Source organism: Stegostoma tigrinum, chromosome 3 (assembly GCF_030684315.1).
Source record: "Stegostoma tigrinum isolate sSteTig4 chromosome 3, sSteTig4.hap1, whole genome shotgun sequence".
Lineage (NCBI taxonomy): Eukaryota > Metazoa > Chordata > Chondrichthyes > Orectolobiformes > Stegostomatidae > Stegostoma > Stegostoma tigrinum.
The window spans coordinates 60,605,642-60,621,226 of NC_081356.1; the positions used below are offsets into that span (position 1 = coordinate 60,605,642).

Sequence of the window (15,585 nt, forward strand, 5' to 3'; positions counted from 1 at the left end):
CTTTGAATTCTGTGATTGCTCTTATGAAACAAAGTCTGATATTCATGTACAGGAACTTTTTCCCTCTTTTTGGAAAAATATTACAGCAAGTTTGTACATTACGTACAAAAAGAGACTGTTTTCCTAACTGCCATGAATCAAGTTGTCTAATACTACATTGTAACATGGTTCCCAAATTCCAGATCCCAAAATAGGGCAGGCAGAGGTCATGACATTGTTTGAACATAAAGATGAACCTTGGAATAGTGAAGCTAGTGGTGACAAAAGCATGGGTGATGATGTCAACAGAGGATGAAGTGAGTGATATGAGGGTGAAGTGGGTTCTCATAATGGAGATGATATAAGGTCAAAAGTTCAGCTTAAGATTAAATTGTGAGGTTATGAGCTTTCTGGATCTGGCTGACCATTGTTTGGGAATGGAAATAGAAATGGAATTTGTGATGGCCTGTATTAGCTTCATGTAGTCCTGATTTGGGGAGGCTGTCGATCACTGTTATGGTTACAGCACAATTATTTTTGTGGTGGGCAATTTCACTGACAGAAACTGAGGCTGTACAATCTGTACGTGTTTCAGTTTTTAATTAATTTTTAAAAAATTTCCCATGCCAAATTTCTCATCTTAGAAGGCTCTGTAAATACCCATGCATGCTGACCATGTGATAAGCTCTGGGATCCAGCCAGCTCAAGCAGATTTCGTAGATCTAACCTCTATTGCAGTTTTAAAGTTTTCGTCTCCAGGCATTAATTGGCTTTAGCAACTTCTTAACTTTTAATTCTATACTCTTTGGTAAAACTTTATTTTGGCATTTGAATTATAAAGAGATAATTGAAAATATTATATAAAGTGATGAAAATGAATCTTTCTTTGGGTTGGGGAGAGGGATTCCAAATTTGTAGAATTGAGGTGAGAAAGAGAACTTTGCACCGTGTTCAGCTCATGCCAAGATTCCACAGCCAGTGTGATAGCCTTAGTTTAATTTCCAGTAAGCCATGCTGTAAGCTTTCCAGTTAATTCCTTTTTTCCTTATTATTTTACAAATGGTCCCCTTCTGTAAGTCACCTCATTATGCTAAGTTCAATGACCTTTTAAGAGGTTACAAAATTTCTGTTCAATGAACTCCCTTGAGAGGTTTGTGTTCCATGTGCAACACTATCAAATAGTTATTTGTATAAATTTAGCTGGTAACCTTTGGGTTCTAATGTGAAAGTCAATAATATCATTAGAACTCAATAACCAGAAAAAATTCCTCCCAACATTTGTTCATATTTCATTTCAATTACTTTTCTGGAAGTGTTCAACTCTTTCATATGCAAACCAAGTTTCTACTGTAATTCTGGAAGTAACTGCAGACAACTTTGAGCAGATCTGAGGGATGCATGTGGATCGGCTCAGTTGAAGTGTAAGTAGCCTCACTGAAAGGAAATCTGCTTGACTTTCATCTGTTTGGATTGGGGTGCAAGTCAAGTGCAAGATGAATAAATAATCTTCTAGTAGAACAGGTCTATAATCACGTTGTTCAGAGGAACCGGGAAGTAATGAATCATTCGTTTGCTTTAGAAGACATTAAATGTGATTGACCTTTTTTTAATGCAAACATCAATTAATGAATCATTAAGTTGTTTTTCAATTTAGGACACCAGGCACACAACAGCACAGAATCCAAACCGGGCAGAATAATATTTACAAAAAGTTGCAAGACAATGAACAATCAAGTCATTTTAAAGCCTTGAAAAGTATTTTAAATAAGAACTTTTTATCTGTAACATCCCGGAGGCCCAAGGATTCGTGAGAACTTCAGTATAAGGACTAATAAAAGACACTTGAAAAAGGTTCAGAACTTGGGCAAAGAATGTTTTTCACACATTTTTAAAATGAAAAGTGAGATGAAGGCTCACCTTGTTGCTATTTATCTCTTGTCAGTAGGATGCTCAAACCCTTTAACACTTACAAAAATAAATTTATACTGTTTAGAGTTACAGACTAAAAGGCATGCTTTTTTTAGATTGGGAAATATTTAAAGATGTATAAACTGAAATTATTTTTAGGTGAGGCCCGCATTCTGGGAATTAAGATTGAATCTGACGAGGAATGTTGTGTGCTGCCAATAAAGAAAATGCAGACTATATGTGATACCTGTTTGTGATTAATAGGCAGCATCCACTTTCCATCTCATTGATAATCTCACTATATCAGTACACAGTTTGTCTCTCTTTTTCTCTATGTCCACCTCACCCTCTCACTACCTCTCCAACCATAGCAGTCCTACTTTGGAAACCAATAGTATGTTATATACTTGCAGTAACATAATGCAATCTCATCAATTTTCAGTTCTATTTAAAGGTTTCTTGTTTAGATTACTTCTTCATGGAAAATCTTTATGCTGTATGAGTATGGTAACATTTCTAATTGAGACCCTCATCTCTTCTCCTTCTTGTATTGCTGCGCACCTTTGGTTTGATACCCAGGATTTTCTAATTGCCTGATTCAGCAGCAGTCACATTTCAATATGCTTATGTTTTGATTTTCACACATACACGCTTATCCTAAATGATGATCTGTTTATTTCTCTTTCATAGCCTGGAAGCTCTTCCACTCGTCATAGGGTATGCTTGTTAGGTCAATTGGTTTTCAAATTTTACTGCCTGTGTTTGTGAATGCACAGCGTAGGTGATGGCATATGGGGATACTTGAGCCTTTTCCTAAGAGTTTGACTAAACAAACATGGAGAATACCCTAATAAAGTTAGACGAAGAGGGACGCAATGAAGCTTGAATGGAGTACAAACAGAACCATGAATCTGTTAGGCCAAATGGCCTGTTTCTGGACTGCAAATAATTGGTACACAAAGAATTTTACAGTCTCGGTTTAATCAGTCAATAAGAGGAATGGTGCGAAATAACAGTCAGACATGTTTTATGTATAACTTGTGCTTTTTTTTTAAAGAATTCCTCCCCTGAAATACAGCATTATCGAAATGGATAGAAATGTAATTCTCATGTGATTACTCAGTAACTGTCAACTGGTGTTATCATAATAATTGTTAGGCATGCCTGAATCTCAAATGTATTAACTTCTGAATCATGAGCAAATTTTTATTGTTATTTTATGTATTAAGAGTGTTCCTGATTGATGTTTTAAATGTAGCATTTTCGACTCTGTAAAAATAAGCTTTGGAAAGCTCGTGTGGAATTTTGAAACGTGCTGGTATATAGTTTGAGCCACTTTCAATCACTTGTACTAGCCACAAATTTGCGCATGAAATGTATTGCCATTCTTTCATATACCATATTAACTCTCCATTTTCTATCTCTTTAGATCAGACAAACAAAAAATTTGAGGTAAGCAACTTAGCCATAAACTAATAGCCTGAGTAGTTTATGCCAATAATCCATACTAGCGTGATTTGTAATCTCTCTCAAAAATAAATTTGATTTTATAATGCCTGGGTTTCACTTTTCTAACCTTTTTAATAAAATGTTGGACAAAGTTTCAGCTGAACTGGCAAAAATATCTAGACGGAGACGAGGAGCCTTTTTATATGCAGTGAGTTATAATTTAGAATGCATTGCTTGGTGTTGTTGACAGTGACTTTGAACAGGGAATATACTTAAAAATGGGAAAAGAAAACATTTCAGGGCTATGGGGAAAGTCAGTGGGACTAATTGGATAACTCTTAATGAGCTCTTTGCTTCTGTGAAATATCGAAGATATTCAAAATTGACATTTATTGAAATCTGGTTTGATGGTAACATGGCTAAGAATGAATACTTTGTGCCAGCCTTGGGCTGACTACTATAATCTTGTACCCAGGAGCCAAAATCTTTGCATTCAACAACAGAAGAGGATAGTTTCTTTAATAAACTAGAAGAAGATGCAAACAAAATATTGTTGATGGAGAAAAGAAAACAATGTGCAAGTACAAATGGACTGGATTTCACTACACAGGAATGTCAAGTATGTATTTACGAAAACAGTTTTCTTGGGTAATAGCTAGCCCCATGGTGTTGTCCATTATTTGGGATTTGAAACGCTATTGTTAGCTGCTTACCACATTTTTCTGTTTACTGATTAAAGCCTCCCTCAGGAATTACCCAAATGAGTATTACGATGAGCCAGAGACTGGTTGTATTCCAAATGACTGCTGTTCCATTTAATTAATTGCTTGAGGATTAGAGCTTAATACTACAGAGCAAAAATGTCATCTGGAAGGTTGGTAGACGTGCTTGAAGGAGAACATATTGCTGACTTTTTAACAGTTTAGATTCACGCCATCATGAAAAGAATCAGTTATATTTGGCACAGTTGGGGATTCCGTGCAAGCAGTAGCAACTAGATCTAAATCTGTATCCTTAGATATATTAGCAGGGAATATGGCGTTGAACTCATTCTTTTAATAGATCAAAAGTTTTGACATCCAAGTTGCAGATTAACATGGAACATATTGATGCATTGCAGAAGGATGCTCCTCAGGGCTGGATTTTTGCTGTCAAGGTAGGAGCTCAAATTGAGGCAATGTTACAACTTAGCATACCTGCCTCAGTTTTCAGGACCTAATTTCACTGATAAGACGGGAAGGCTCTGGGGGAGCAGTTGAGCACCAAGGCAGGCTGTTTAGAAAGTTCCCCGCATGTTTTAGAGGCTGTCAGGCCAACTAGATGGGTCTAGGCCCGAAACGTCAGCTTTGTTGCTCCTAAGATGCTGCTTGGCCTGCTCTGTTCATCCAGCTCTACACCTTGTTATCTCTAGACTTCACCCTAGATTGCTCCTACCTCATCCAGCTCTACACCTTGCCACCTCAAGCCTTCACCTTTCATTTGGCCCTTGTACTACTATGTCCCCTCCATTGCCACTCACTAAGTATCCAGCTTGGGTTGACTTCAGAAGCTGTCACTCGTATACATTTGATTGTGAAAAGCTTCTATTTGTGAAATCCATTCGGACCTTTGAAATCTTAAGTTGTTAATTGTTATACATCTCTCTTCAGTAACAACATCAGAGTCAGCTGCTCCTTTAAAAAAAGTCTTTAAAATATCAAACCAAGAACACAGAAACCCCTACAATGATAATTGTAGGTTTGGAAACTCAGCCAAGCATTTAAAGCAGTAGCAGTAATAAACAGTAAATGACAACAAAAATCCTTTGTAATTCCATGAACTTTTTTTCTCACCAAAACCAAGTAGTCTGCCATTCAGTTTAGTTCAGCACAAGCTTTTTAAAACACACTGACAGTTTTCCTCAGATTGTACGAATTAAATCTGATCCACCCTTAAAGAGGATTTATGTTTTCTCTATTAATTCATAACTCCCACACTGCAGATTTGGGCCCCGGAACAGTATAAATAGAATCTTTTTGAACTAAGCATTAACTTCAAATGGCCCTGCCAATTTTGGGTTTTCCTCCCATGTGAATCATGTCCTACACCTCCACACTACCAACAAAAATTGTATCTGTCAGAAATGGGGCAAGTGCCCACTCGCCACCATTTTTAAAGACCTGCTGATTTGTTTGATGTTGAAGTTTCAGAACAGAAACCTTTATATTTCATTGCAGTCAAGAGAAATACAGATGTGTTCTTTTTTCTATTAATAACAGGAAGCTATTTCCAATAACGCAAGAACTGAACAATTAAAGGATCAACTGGAAAAGAAAGATATGAAAATTCTTCAATTAAAACAAACTGTTATGCAATGGGAAGTAAGTCTTTAAGTTTTGCTGTTGTATTTTACACCTGTTCTTATAGGCATCCCACTGACGTTTTCCAGCTTTCCTCTCTAAATAGGCAAAATATAAAGAAGTAAAGGTCCGAAATGCTCAACTTTTGAAGATGCTACAAGAAGGTGAAAGTAAGTACATACTTATTAATATTTGTAAAGTCTGCAGATTGTTCCATGCTCGGAATGTTGAATTTTCAAGTGTACTTTTCCATTAATTTAGGTCATAGTTGAACTACACATTCATCCTATTTTATTTATCTCTGCTCCATATTTCTTGATATGCTTCACTAAAATCAAAATACTTGTCTTTCACTTATCCAAGCCTCCAGAGCTATTTGGCACACCATTGTATTGCAGTACCATAAATGAGTTGTAAAAATTCCATTTTAAAACATTTAATACTAAATTGCTTAAATTTGTCATTTCTGATAAATTTTGTTGTACAAGGGTATCTAAATTTTTTTGTAGTAAGTTGCTGAAAGTACAAGTTGATACAACATAGCAAAGTAAACTAGGCTTTTGAATGAACGGATGACAAATAATCAATCTTTAATCAGTAAGATTGAAGAATCAGTGAAACAGAAACACTGAGAAGGAGATTGAATTAAAGGGAAAAGAAACAAAGGATTTTTAAAAAATTATATACTACCATTTTTAAAATCACGAAAGACCAATACTGTCCAAAGGCCAGAGGGTGATGAGACTCTGGAAAGCACTGACTAAGAGGACAGTACTGCAGGAAACCTCACAACCTTTAAAAAGTGCATTCATGTTATAGCATTCAAGGCTATAACAAGCCAAGTGTTGAAAAGTGGGACTGGTGTAGATAGGTGATGGATTTTGTTTTTTCGTTAGTGCAGATTCAGTAGGCCAAATAGCCTCTCCTGTACTGTACGACATTGGGCTCCATAGTTGTAACAGTTAATTTACAGACCCAAAGCTAAAATTTCCCTTTAAGGAAGAAATTGCAAAGCAAACTATTTCCTGACATTGCAGTCCTGTCTCCTTGCCATGCCCACCCAGCATACTTCTCCCCTCAGCGTTAGGGGAATTAACCCACACTGTGGGAGGAGAGGCAGGCAGATGTCAAAGCAGTCAGGTTTGAAGTTGTAGCTCCATTTGCTGGGAAATTGGCCAAGTTTTGTAGATGAATATGATGCTTCCTATCCCATGCCCATCTTTCATCATTCATGCCATTTATGCACCATCAATGATGTGCAGAATTCTTTAATTCCATAAGATCACTGGGATGTTTATGAGGATGGGACCTGATTGGGGTGCCCTAGAACTCTGTGGGAAGCTGCAGAGGTGTTTGCTGGGCCCCTTGTGGAGATATTTGTATCATCAAAAGCAGTAGGTGAGGCTAACATGATGCCATCATTTAAGAAAGGATGAAGGAAAAGCCAGGGAATTATAGACTGGCGAGCCATCAGTGGTAGATAAGTTATTGTTGGAGGGAATTTTCTTGGACAGGATTTTCATGTATTTGGAAAGGTAAGGACTGATTAGGAATAGTCAACATGGCTTTGCACGAGTGAAATTGTATCTCACTAATTTGATTGAGTTTTTTGAAGAAGTGATGAAGAAGGTTTGAAAGCAGAATGGTGGACATTGCCATTATGGACTTCAGTAAGGCGTGGTCGAGTGGTTGGCAAGGTTAGATGACATGGAATACAGGGAGAGCTAGCTATTTGGATACAAAATTGGCTTGAAGCTATGAGACAGAGGGTGGTAGCAGAGGGTTGATTTTTGGACTAAGAGGCCTGTAACCAGCAGTGTGCCACAAGGATCGGTGCTGGGTGCATTGTTTTTGGTCATTTATGTAAATGATTTTAGATGTGATTATAGGAGGTAAGTTTGCACATGACACCAAAATTTGCGGTGTAGTCAACAGCAAAGAAGGTTACATCAGAGTACAACGGAACCTGCGTCAGATGGGCAAATGGGCCAAGGAGTGACAGATGGAGTTTAATTTAGATAAATGAGAGGTGTTGGATTTTGGAAGGGAAAATCAGGGCAGGATTAGATTTAATGGTAAGGTCTAGAGAGTGTTGCCAAACAAAGAGACCTTGGAGTGCATGTTCATAGTTCCTTGGAAATGGAATCTCTGTCGGGAGAGGCTGAATAGACTGGGCTATTTTCCCTGGAACATTGGAGGCTGAATGTGACTTCATAGAAGTTTATAAAATCATAAGGGGCATGGATAAGATGAATAGTCCAGGTTTTTTCTCCAGGGTAGGGGATTCCAAAACTAGAGGACATTGGTTTAAGGTGTAAGTGGAAAGATGTAAAAGGGACCAAAGGGGTAACTTTTTTTACACAGAGGGTGGTACATGTATGGAATAAGCTGTGAGAAGAGGTGATGGAGGTTGGTACTATTGCAACGTGTAAAAGGGATATGGGCCAAATTCTAGCACATGGGACTAGATTAATTCAGAATATCTTATCAACATGGCTGTGTTGGACCAAAGAGTCTGTTTCTGTGCTATACCTCTTTGTGATTCTACTCACAAAGCTATTAAGATAAGCAAATGCCATTCAAGGCCCATTTTGTTTTAAGAAATCCTATTAAGTAATCCGAAAACTGTTGAGATCAATAAATTCTCAACCCTCTTTGACAGCTATGTCAACAACTTCTGCTGAGCTGAATATTTTAGTGGGGTTTGGAGTTCAACTAAGCACTTGTGTTGAGGTTCCATTGCCTAGCAGAATAAACAAAGCTTCCAGAGCTGAACACTTAAAACCTTTGAAGTTAGTGAAAGACTTAAGATATCTATTCAAAATTTAAAACAGGAGTACAAGTTGTTAACATTCAATGCTCTCACTGCCGCAGCCTGGTTTCATTTCCCGGTCAGGGAATGCACGTTCTTTTTAGGGTGGCACAGTGGCTCAGTAGTTAGCACTACTGCCTCACAGCGCTAGGGACCTGGAATTGATTCCCCCACTGGCAACTGTCTGTGTGGAGTTTGCACATTTTCCCCGTGAGTGCTCGAGTTTCCTCCAGTTTCTTCCCACAGTCCTAAGATGTGCAGGCTAGGTGGATTGGCCATGCTAAATTGCCCAGTGTTTAGGGATATGTAGCTTTGGTGGGTTATAGGGGAATAGGTCAGGGTGGGATGCTCCAAGGGTCGGTGTGAACTTGTTGGGCCGAAGGGCCTGTTTCCACACTGTATGGGATTGTATGATATAGATATCTGAGCTGCCATTCAGTTAAGAGGTGAAATCGCAGGATAGATAACACAGTCAGATCTGAATATTAATACTGTTTAATGCAGAAGGCCACTTTTTCTATTGGATAATTTACTCCAATGTGTCTGAACACTTTTCGCCTTTCGTAGTGCTGGTTGGTGACTGATCTTTTGATTGGCAATTTGGATTGGTGATTAATTATGAATTGTAAGCACTGTTGGAGAAATTAAGAAATCTAAATGTGGTTTTATCGTTCACTCTGACTTAACTTCTCTCCATTCGTCAATGCTAGCAATGATCAGTGTTATCTGAGTAGTGCTATAACCCTTTTAAGTTATTTTGGTTATAGATTAGTGTATTTAAAGATCTTCTCCCACTGCACCATTCACAAGTACAGTACAAGTTATTTTCAAGTTGAGAATGAACTGAACATTTTTATTGACTGTTCAATGGAATTAACCTTTTTTTAAATGTGGTTTCCCAAGTCCAGAAGGAATACTTTATTGACTCATTTAATTAGCATCTTTAACATACTTTGTTCCTGATCGCAATCGTAATTCTCATGATTGGTTAATACTTAATACCAATGATTAAGCCCATCATTGAACCATTAATTTCATTGACATCTACCAGCTTGTTTTTGATTCACTGAGTAGCTTGTAATGACAATATGACATAAGAAATGAGCAACAGAATATATTCAGTTTGTCAAAGGCAAATAATGTAAATGCATATTTCAGACTGCATTGCAAATCTTAAACAAACATACATAACTGAAACTTAATCACCAAGGAGTATGTTTAATATCTTGATCAGGACCCTTGCGTGGATCGTCTAACAAGGGATCTAATCCTCTATTCACTAGTTTCCTTACTATTTTTGCCTGTTTAGCTTTTACTGTTTTTCCCTTATGCCAAAAGGTCAACACTATTTCTTACCTGACAAATTAATATAAATAAATTGTTCTACAAAGACATCGGAAAAGGTCAAGTGCAGTCTTCAAGTGAAACTGTGTTAGAGCGTGCAGGATAATTAGACTAGGACATGTAGACATCAATCATGCCCCATTTTGATGGTGTTCCATTTTGTTCTTATTTTTTGGTAACTCCAAAACAAAGCTTGTGGCAAAGTTGGTTTATAGATTAGGAAGTGTCTATGTAGTACAGTTTAATGGCAGTGAAGAAGCTCCATGTGTAATCAAAGAAATGTTGGTTAATGCCTTTTTGAGTAGATCAAGCCATAAAATGTTTTTTCTCCCCCACCCCTCCGCCACTAATTATTTCTTTTTTTTCCCCACATTTTTGCTCTCATTGTTCTGATATTTTTTTACATTGTGGTCAGAATCTTAGTACCATTGTTTAGCAGTTTCTGCTATTTGATTTCTTTGACATGTAATGACCTGTTCTTATTTTTTGCACAGTCCGCTTTGATGAAATTTTGAAGAGTATTTATGTAGATTCTTTTTCCTGCTCTTGATATCAGTTCTTTTAGTTCCCATTTTGTTCACAGGTTATGATGTAAACTACACATTGAAGTGATCAATATGATTTTCATGTTGGACAGACTCATTACTTGTATCACACAAACACTTGAACATCATTTTGGCATGTAGGGTACAATTTTAACCCATGTCTGCTGGAATGATCAGGTTCAGTGCCCGTTTAACTTCTCACTGATAGAAATCTGTGTGTAGCATGATGGTGGCTAATCTGATTACATCAGTTTTTCAATGGGCGTTTGGATAAGCCTTTGTTCTTGTGGCATGTTTTTTACGTAATATCAATAAGAATTGGGTTAATATGTTAGAATGCTTCTAGGAGTATTTCAGTTTTGATGTGAGCTTTTTTAATATTGTGGTACTACAGAGATATACATTTATATTTTCCCCCGCATTTCAGTGAAAGATAAAGCAGACATACTTTTACAAGTTGATGAACTTTTAACTATCAAGAACGAACTAACCTCACAGGTAAGAGCAGTGATCACAAACTGTTGAATAGTGCCTTGTTAATTGAGGTTTAATAAACCAGTACAAATCAATAGCCTGCTTAAAACAGGGAATATAAAAGCATGGCCTGAGTTAAGTATGGTAATAATTATGATCCAGTGACACTTTATCTCATTTGGCTAAAATTCATGCCATTATATTGTAGTTTGGGATTGATTTTAAGTAAGGAACATGCCTATGTTTGTTTAAAATCCCTCCACACTTTAACAGAATTTTAAATGAAAATTAAGTGAGCTGATGTCATGTAGAGCAATGGTTCCAAACCTTTCTACTGTCAAGGCACACAGGAAGCATAACCAAACAAAATTCCCTTATTCTGCACACATGCCGTGACAAATGTCTGAAAATAAACACCCTGAGAAGATTGGAAGCATAGACGCAAAGATTTCACTGATGATGTCTCCCCTTGTGTTGTGCCATGGCATACCTGTTGACATTGGGGACTGTTTCGCTCTGGTCTGCAACGTAAGTGAGGAAACTTAACAACACATCTTGTTCTTAATCACCTTTGATCACTCTCAGAAGTGCAGAATGTCTGCAAACATTAGATCACATTTACATCTAGGATATCTTTCAAGTCAAATAGTTCAGAGTTTCTAAACTTAGGATCCAGGCTAAGATTTTAAGGCATTTGCCAGGGGCTCCCTGTATCACCTCACAAACTGTTTAAAGAATTTAATGGTGATTCTGAAAGATTACTGTATTGAGGACTCAGTTTTACATTTCAGCTCAAATCATGGGTTGACACCAGTTCTTTTTAAATCATTGGCTGTATTCAGAATGTGACAAATCAGAAATGCCACTTGCCATCCTGAATCTCATGGTTATCAGTCCAGTGCCATGTTGTCAGGGAGTCAGAAATTAGTTGCAGATGGCACATTCTGCTTGTTATATCAACAAAGGGTAAGAAGGGAAGTGAGAACTGATACATTGTTCAGTTCCATCAATTTTATCAGCTTTTATCACATTGTCAGCTGCAGTGAGAGTCTACCCATTTCCAGACTGCTACAATGACCAGTGAGCACAAATGAGCCAAACTGAACGAGTATGAAATACACTTATCCTTTTTAAAGAAATCTCCATGTTTTGAAAGAATTGGTGCTGAAACTCAGCATCAAGTTTCACATTAAGTTCTGAATTTCCAGATATCAGCATGAGTGAGCTATGTTCATTTACTTACAGTTAAGGCTGTGAATGTTGAATGTCTGCTGTTCATTCAAGATGTTATTCTCTTTATCCAGGTTACCAGCCTGCATGCAGCTCTGGAACAAGAAAAATCAAAGGTCAAGCTGTTACAAGCAGAGTTAACAAAATTTCAGGTAAAATGCTAATCAAAGTGATATCTGTAGTGTTGAAAGACAAGTAACTGTTAACTGTTTGAATCATGTTGTGAATTATCACCTCCTGCATTACAAGACCATATTTGACATGTACCATTTGCCTCCTAATGCTAGTTCTTAGTCAAGTTGGAGCAGCAAATTATCTCATGGCACTCTGTGCTTCCTGTTCAAATTAGTTATCCTCTCTCTGGTAAATGTAAAACACGCTGATGGAAATACTACTGCAATATTTGCTATCTTTTATCTTGACAAAAGATCATCAGTACAATCAAAAATAGTGACGTTCGTAGTTTGAAAGAAAGAGTTTTCACTCCTTTAATATACAGATGGTATCAACGTTCACCTTTAGTGCCTATGTTGCCAGGAATATCCATTATTTGCATGTCCTACAATCTTATTTTCAATATTCTATTTGCCAGTCTTCCAAATTCGTCTAAGGGAATGAAGCTCAATGGCTGATTGTTGGGATCACAGGTTTCCATCTATGAATGATAAAATCTTAAATTTATCCATGGGAAGGAAGCCAAGTATTGGAGAATAGGTTTACAATAGTGAGTCATAAAATCCATGCAGTATCCATGTTGAAAGCCTGAGGTGTGGTGTGATGAAATTTTTTTAAAACTCTTTTTAGATGTTATTCAGCAACGTTTTTGTTTGGTCAAAATGTGTTCTAGGTGCCTGAATCATTCTGAACACTGTGCCTTATGCTTTTAGGAAGTTTGTAATGTAACTGTCGTGAATGTTGTTTGATGTTTTCGGTGATTGTGATATCAACGTGGGTGAAACTCCTAGAAGTTAACCCACTCTTATTGCCATGTAGCACATTTTTCCAACTCAGAGTTTTGACAAGATGTCAAATTCAATCAAGAGAAAAAGTCTGGAGATGAATGCCATTGAAAACGTCTTATTATTCTGTCTTTTCCTCTACCACCTGTTTGCATGAGGAATTGCCAACTATGGCTTGTTCCTCAAAAAGCTAAAATGCAGAGCAAATAATGATTTTGTTCCTCAGCTCAAAAACATCAGATAGTAGTTTTGATGGATAATATAAAGAACTCATTGCTGCCTTTTAAAGTAGACAGTGTTGTATTAACATATCTTCTGATCTATTATGCACTTCAATAGGACCAGGTAATCATTCCAGTGTCCCATAAAAGATGTCAATTTTAAATGTAACTCTTCTCTCTTGGATTCTGTAGGGAGGCAAGAAAGGGAAGAAAATATCTGAATCCGATCACTGAAGATTGCAACTTTTGCGTACTGTGAAGCCCAAGGCAAAAAAGAACTCCACAAAATAAAGCCTTCCTTCAGGGTGCCATCATGGATATTTCTAGTTCTTGCAAAGCCATTGGATTTTGCCATTAATTTGTTTGCACTTGTTTAAACCTTTGTGAAAACTTCTCTCTCCTCGGACCAAGAGAAGAAAAGTCTTATTTTGTTGCACTTCTGATGGACTGTCATGGTATTGAAAGCTGAATGATGTTTCAGTGGTTAACTTCTGCTTTAGTACTACAGAGGTTTGAAGTGATGTCAAAAAAAATTTTTTTTTGTTTCTGAGAAGTTATTTTTGATTGATTAATGACTGCTTGAGACAGGATTTATGCCCTATTAATGAGTGAGAACACTGTTTACACCATCTTATATAGACTGTATTTGACAATGTACATTGAAACTAAGACTGTGCAAGATGGTGTGAGGTTAAAATGTATGGTACAATACTTTCATTTAACTTCACAAGAACCAACTTAGACATGGATGAGAGATAAGAGGGAAATAAATAAATAAATTTTAGCAACAGTAGTTTGTGGGGTTTCAGTGAAGTTTCCATTCATACCACCTCACTGTAAGAGGCATGGAAAGCTGTGCTCATTCAATTAAGGGCAAGGTTGAGCAATATTTTCAGAACAGTTTAAGAAGGATTCTGTCTCTTGTAGTCCTAACTATATTAAGTTGGAAAATATTCAATTTCCCAACAATCCTTAACTTACATATGAGCATGTACAAAATAAAAGGGCATCTGTAAGTAACCCAGCCTTGTTTCTGAAATACAAAGTAGTTCATTTTGTTGATCAGTACTGAAGCATGTTGAAATGCCAAACTTTTAATACTTACCAATAAATTACAATGAAGTTTAATTTACCCGATATTGACATATTTTTGTGTGCATGTATGTGCATGAGCACACACATATATGCACATACACTACTTCTTTTCAAGTATTTTCAAGCACTAATACTGGATCTTAATTACACAGCATTTTCCAGCTCCGCCCAAATCCAATTTTGTTCATTAGTCTTGAGGTAGGTCACTGATTTTATTTGTGAAATTTTGAAAATGATAGCAAAACACAGCAGGTCTGGCAGCATCTGTTGAGAGAAAAACAGAGTTAATGGTTTGAGTTTGATAAGACTTTGCAGAACAGAAAGAGGCTGGAAAATGATGGTTTCATGGTATTGACAGGGAGAGGAGGAGTGAGCGGAACAGAGGTGTGGATGCCTATAGCAAAGACAAAGGGTGTGCTAACGATGGAAAAGAATTGAGATCTGAAATAGGTATAAACAATAGTTGTGAAAAGGAAAAAAGAGGTCCAGTCTGCCGAGAGTAAAGTAACAAAACATGGCTGTGCTGGGTAGGTAATAAAATGGAGGGTAGAGATTGTATACTGAAGTTAAGGTATTTATTGTCGTGTTCTAGAGGCTGTAAAGTGCCTGAGTGGAAAATAAGGTGTTATTCCTCCTGGTGGTGATACTTTTTTTTGGAAAACTATAGCAGGCCCAAGATGGAAATGTTAGCATGAGAGCAAGATGGTTTATTGAACTGGCAAGTTTCTGGAAGATCAGAGCAAAGGTTTTCTGCAAAATGGTCACCTAGTCTGCATTTTTTCGTCACTAATTTGTAGGAGACCTCATTGTGAGGAACAAATACCATAGACTAGATTGAAAGAAGTACAAGTAAAATATCATTTCATGTAGAAAGTGGGTTTGGGGCCTTGAAAGGAGGAAATGTGTTACACGTTTTGCAATTACATGTTGGTGGGGGATGGGGGAAGAATGTTTGGAGCAATAGAGGAGTGATCAGGATGGCATAGAGGGAATGGTCTCTGTGGAATACTTACAGAGAAGGAGGAAGATATGTTTGGTGAATCCTACTGAAGGTGGCAGAAATGGCAGATGATTATCTTTTGAATGCTGCTGTGTGGAACATGTGCAGGAAAGGGATCTGGCACAGACGAGAGTCCTAGCAATCACAGTGGAGAGAAATCCCCAGCTGAAGAACATGCCGGAGGCACCCCAGTGGAAGGTGGCAACGTCAAAACAGATGCAAAGGCATGG

General features: G+C 37.3%; 1 protein-coding gene across 1 annotated transcript in view; it reads left to right on the forward strand.

The window, feature by feature from the left end:
• gkap1 (G kinase anchoring protein 1) overlaps positions 1 to 14,388 on the forward strand; it is a 36,771-nt gene extending 22,383 nt beyond the window's left edge. Inside the window, exons 5-11 of the mRNA XM_048527778.2 lie at positions 3,317 to 3,339; positions 3,812 to 3,955; positions 5,595 to 5,696; positions 5,782 to 5,845; positions 10,804 to 10,874; positions 12,155 to 12,232; positions 13,453 to 14,388. Of these exons, the coding sequence (XP_048383735.1) occupies positions 3,317 to 3,339; positions 3,812 to 3,955; positions 5,595 to 5,696; positions 5,782 to 5,845; positions 10,804 to 10,874; positions 12,155 to 12,232; positions 13,453 to 13,494 (524 nt within the window). The 3' untranslated portion in view covers positions 13,495 to 14,388. The remainder of the gene's footprint in view (positions 1 to 3,316; positions 3,340 to 3,811; positions 3,956 to 5,594; positions 5,697 to 5,781; positions 5,846 to 10,803; positions 10,875 to 12,154; positions 12,233 to 13,452) is intronic.
• Positions 14,389 to 15,585: the final 1,197 nt, after the last annotated feature.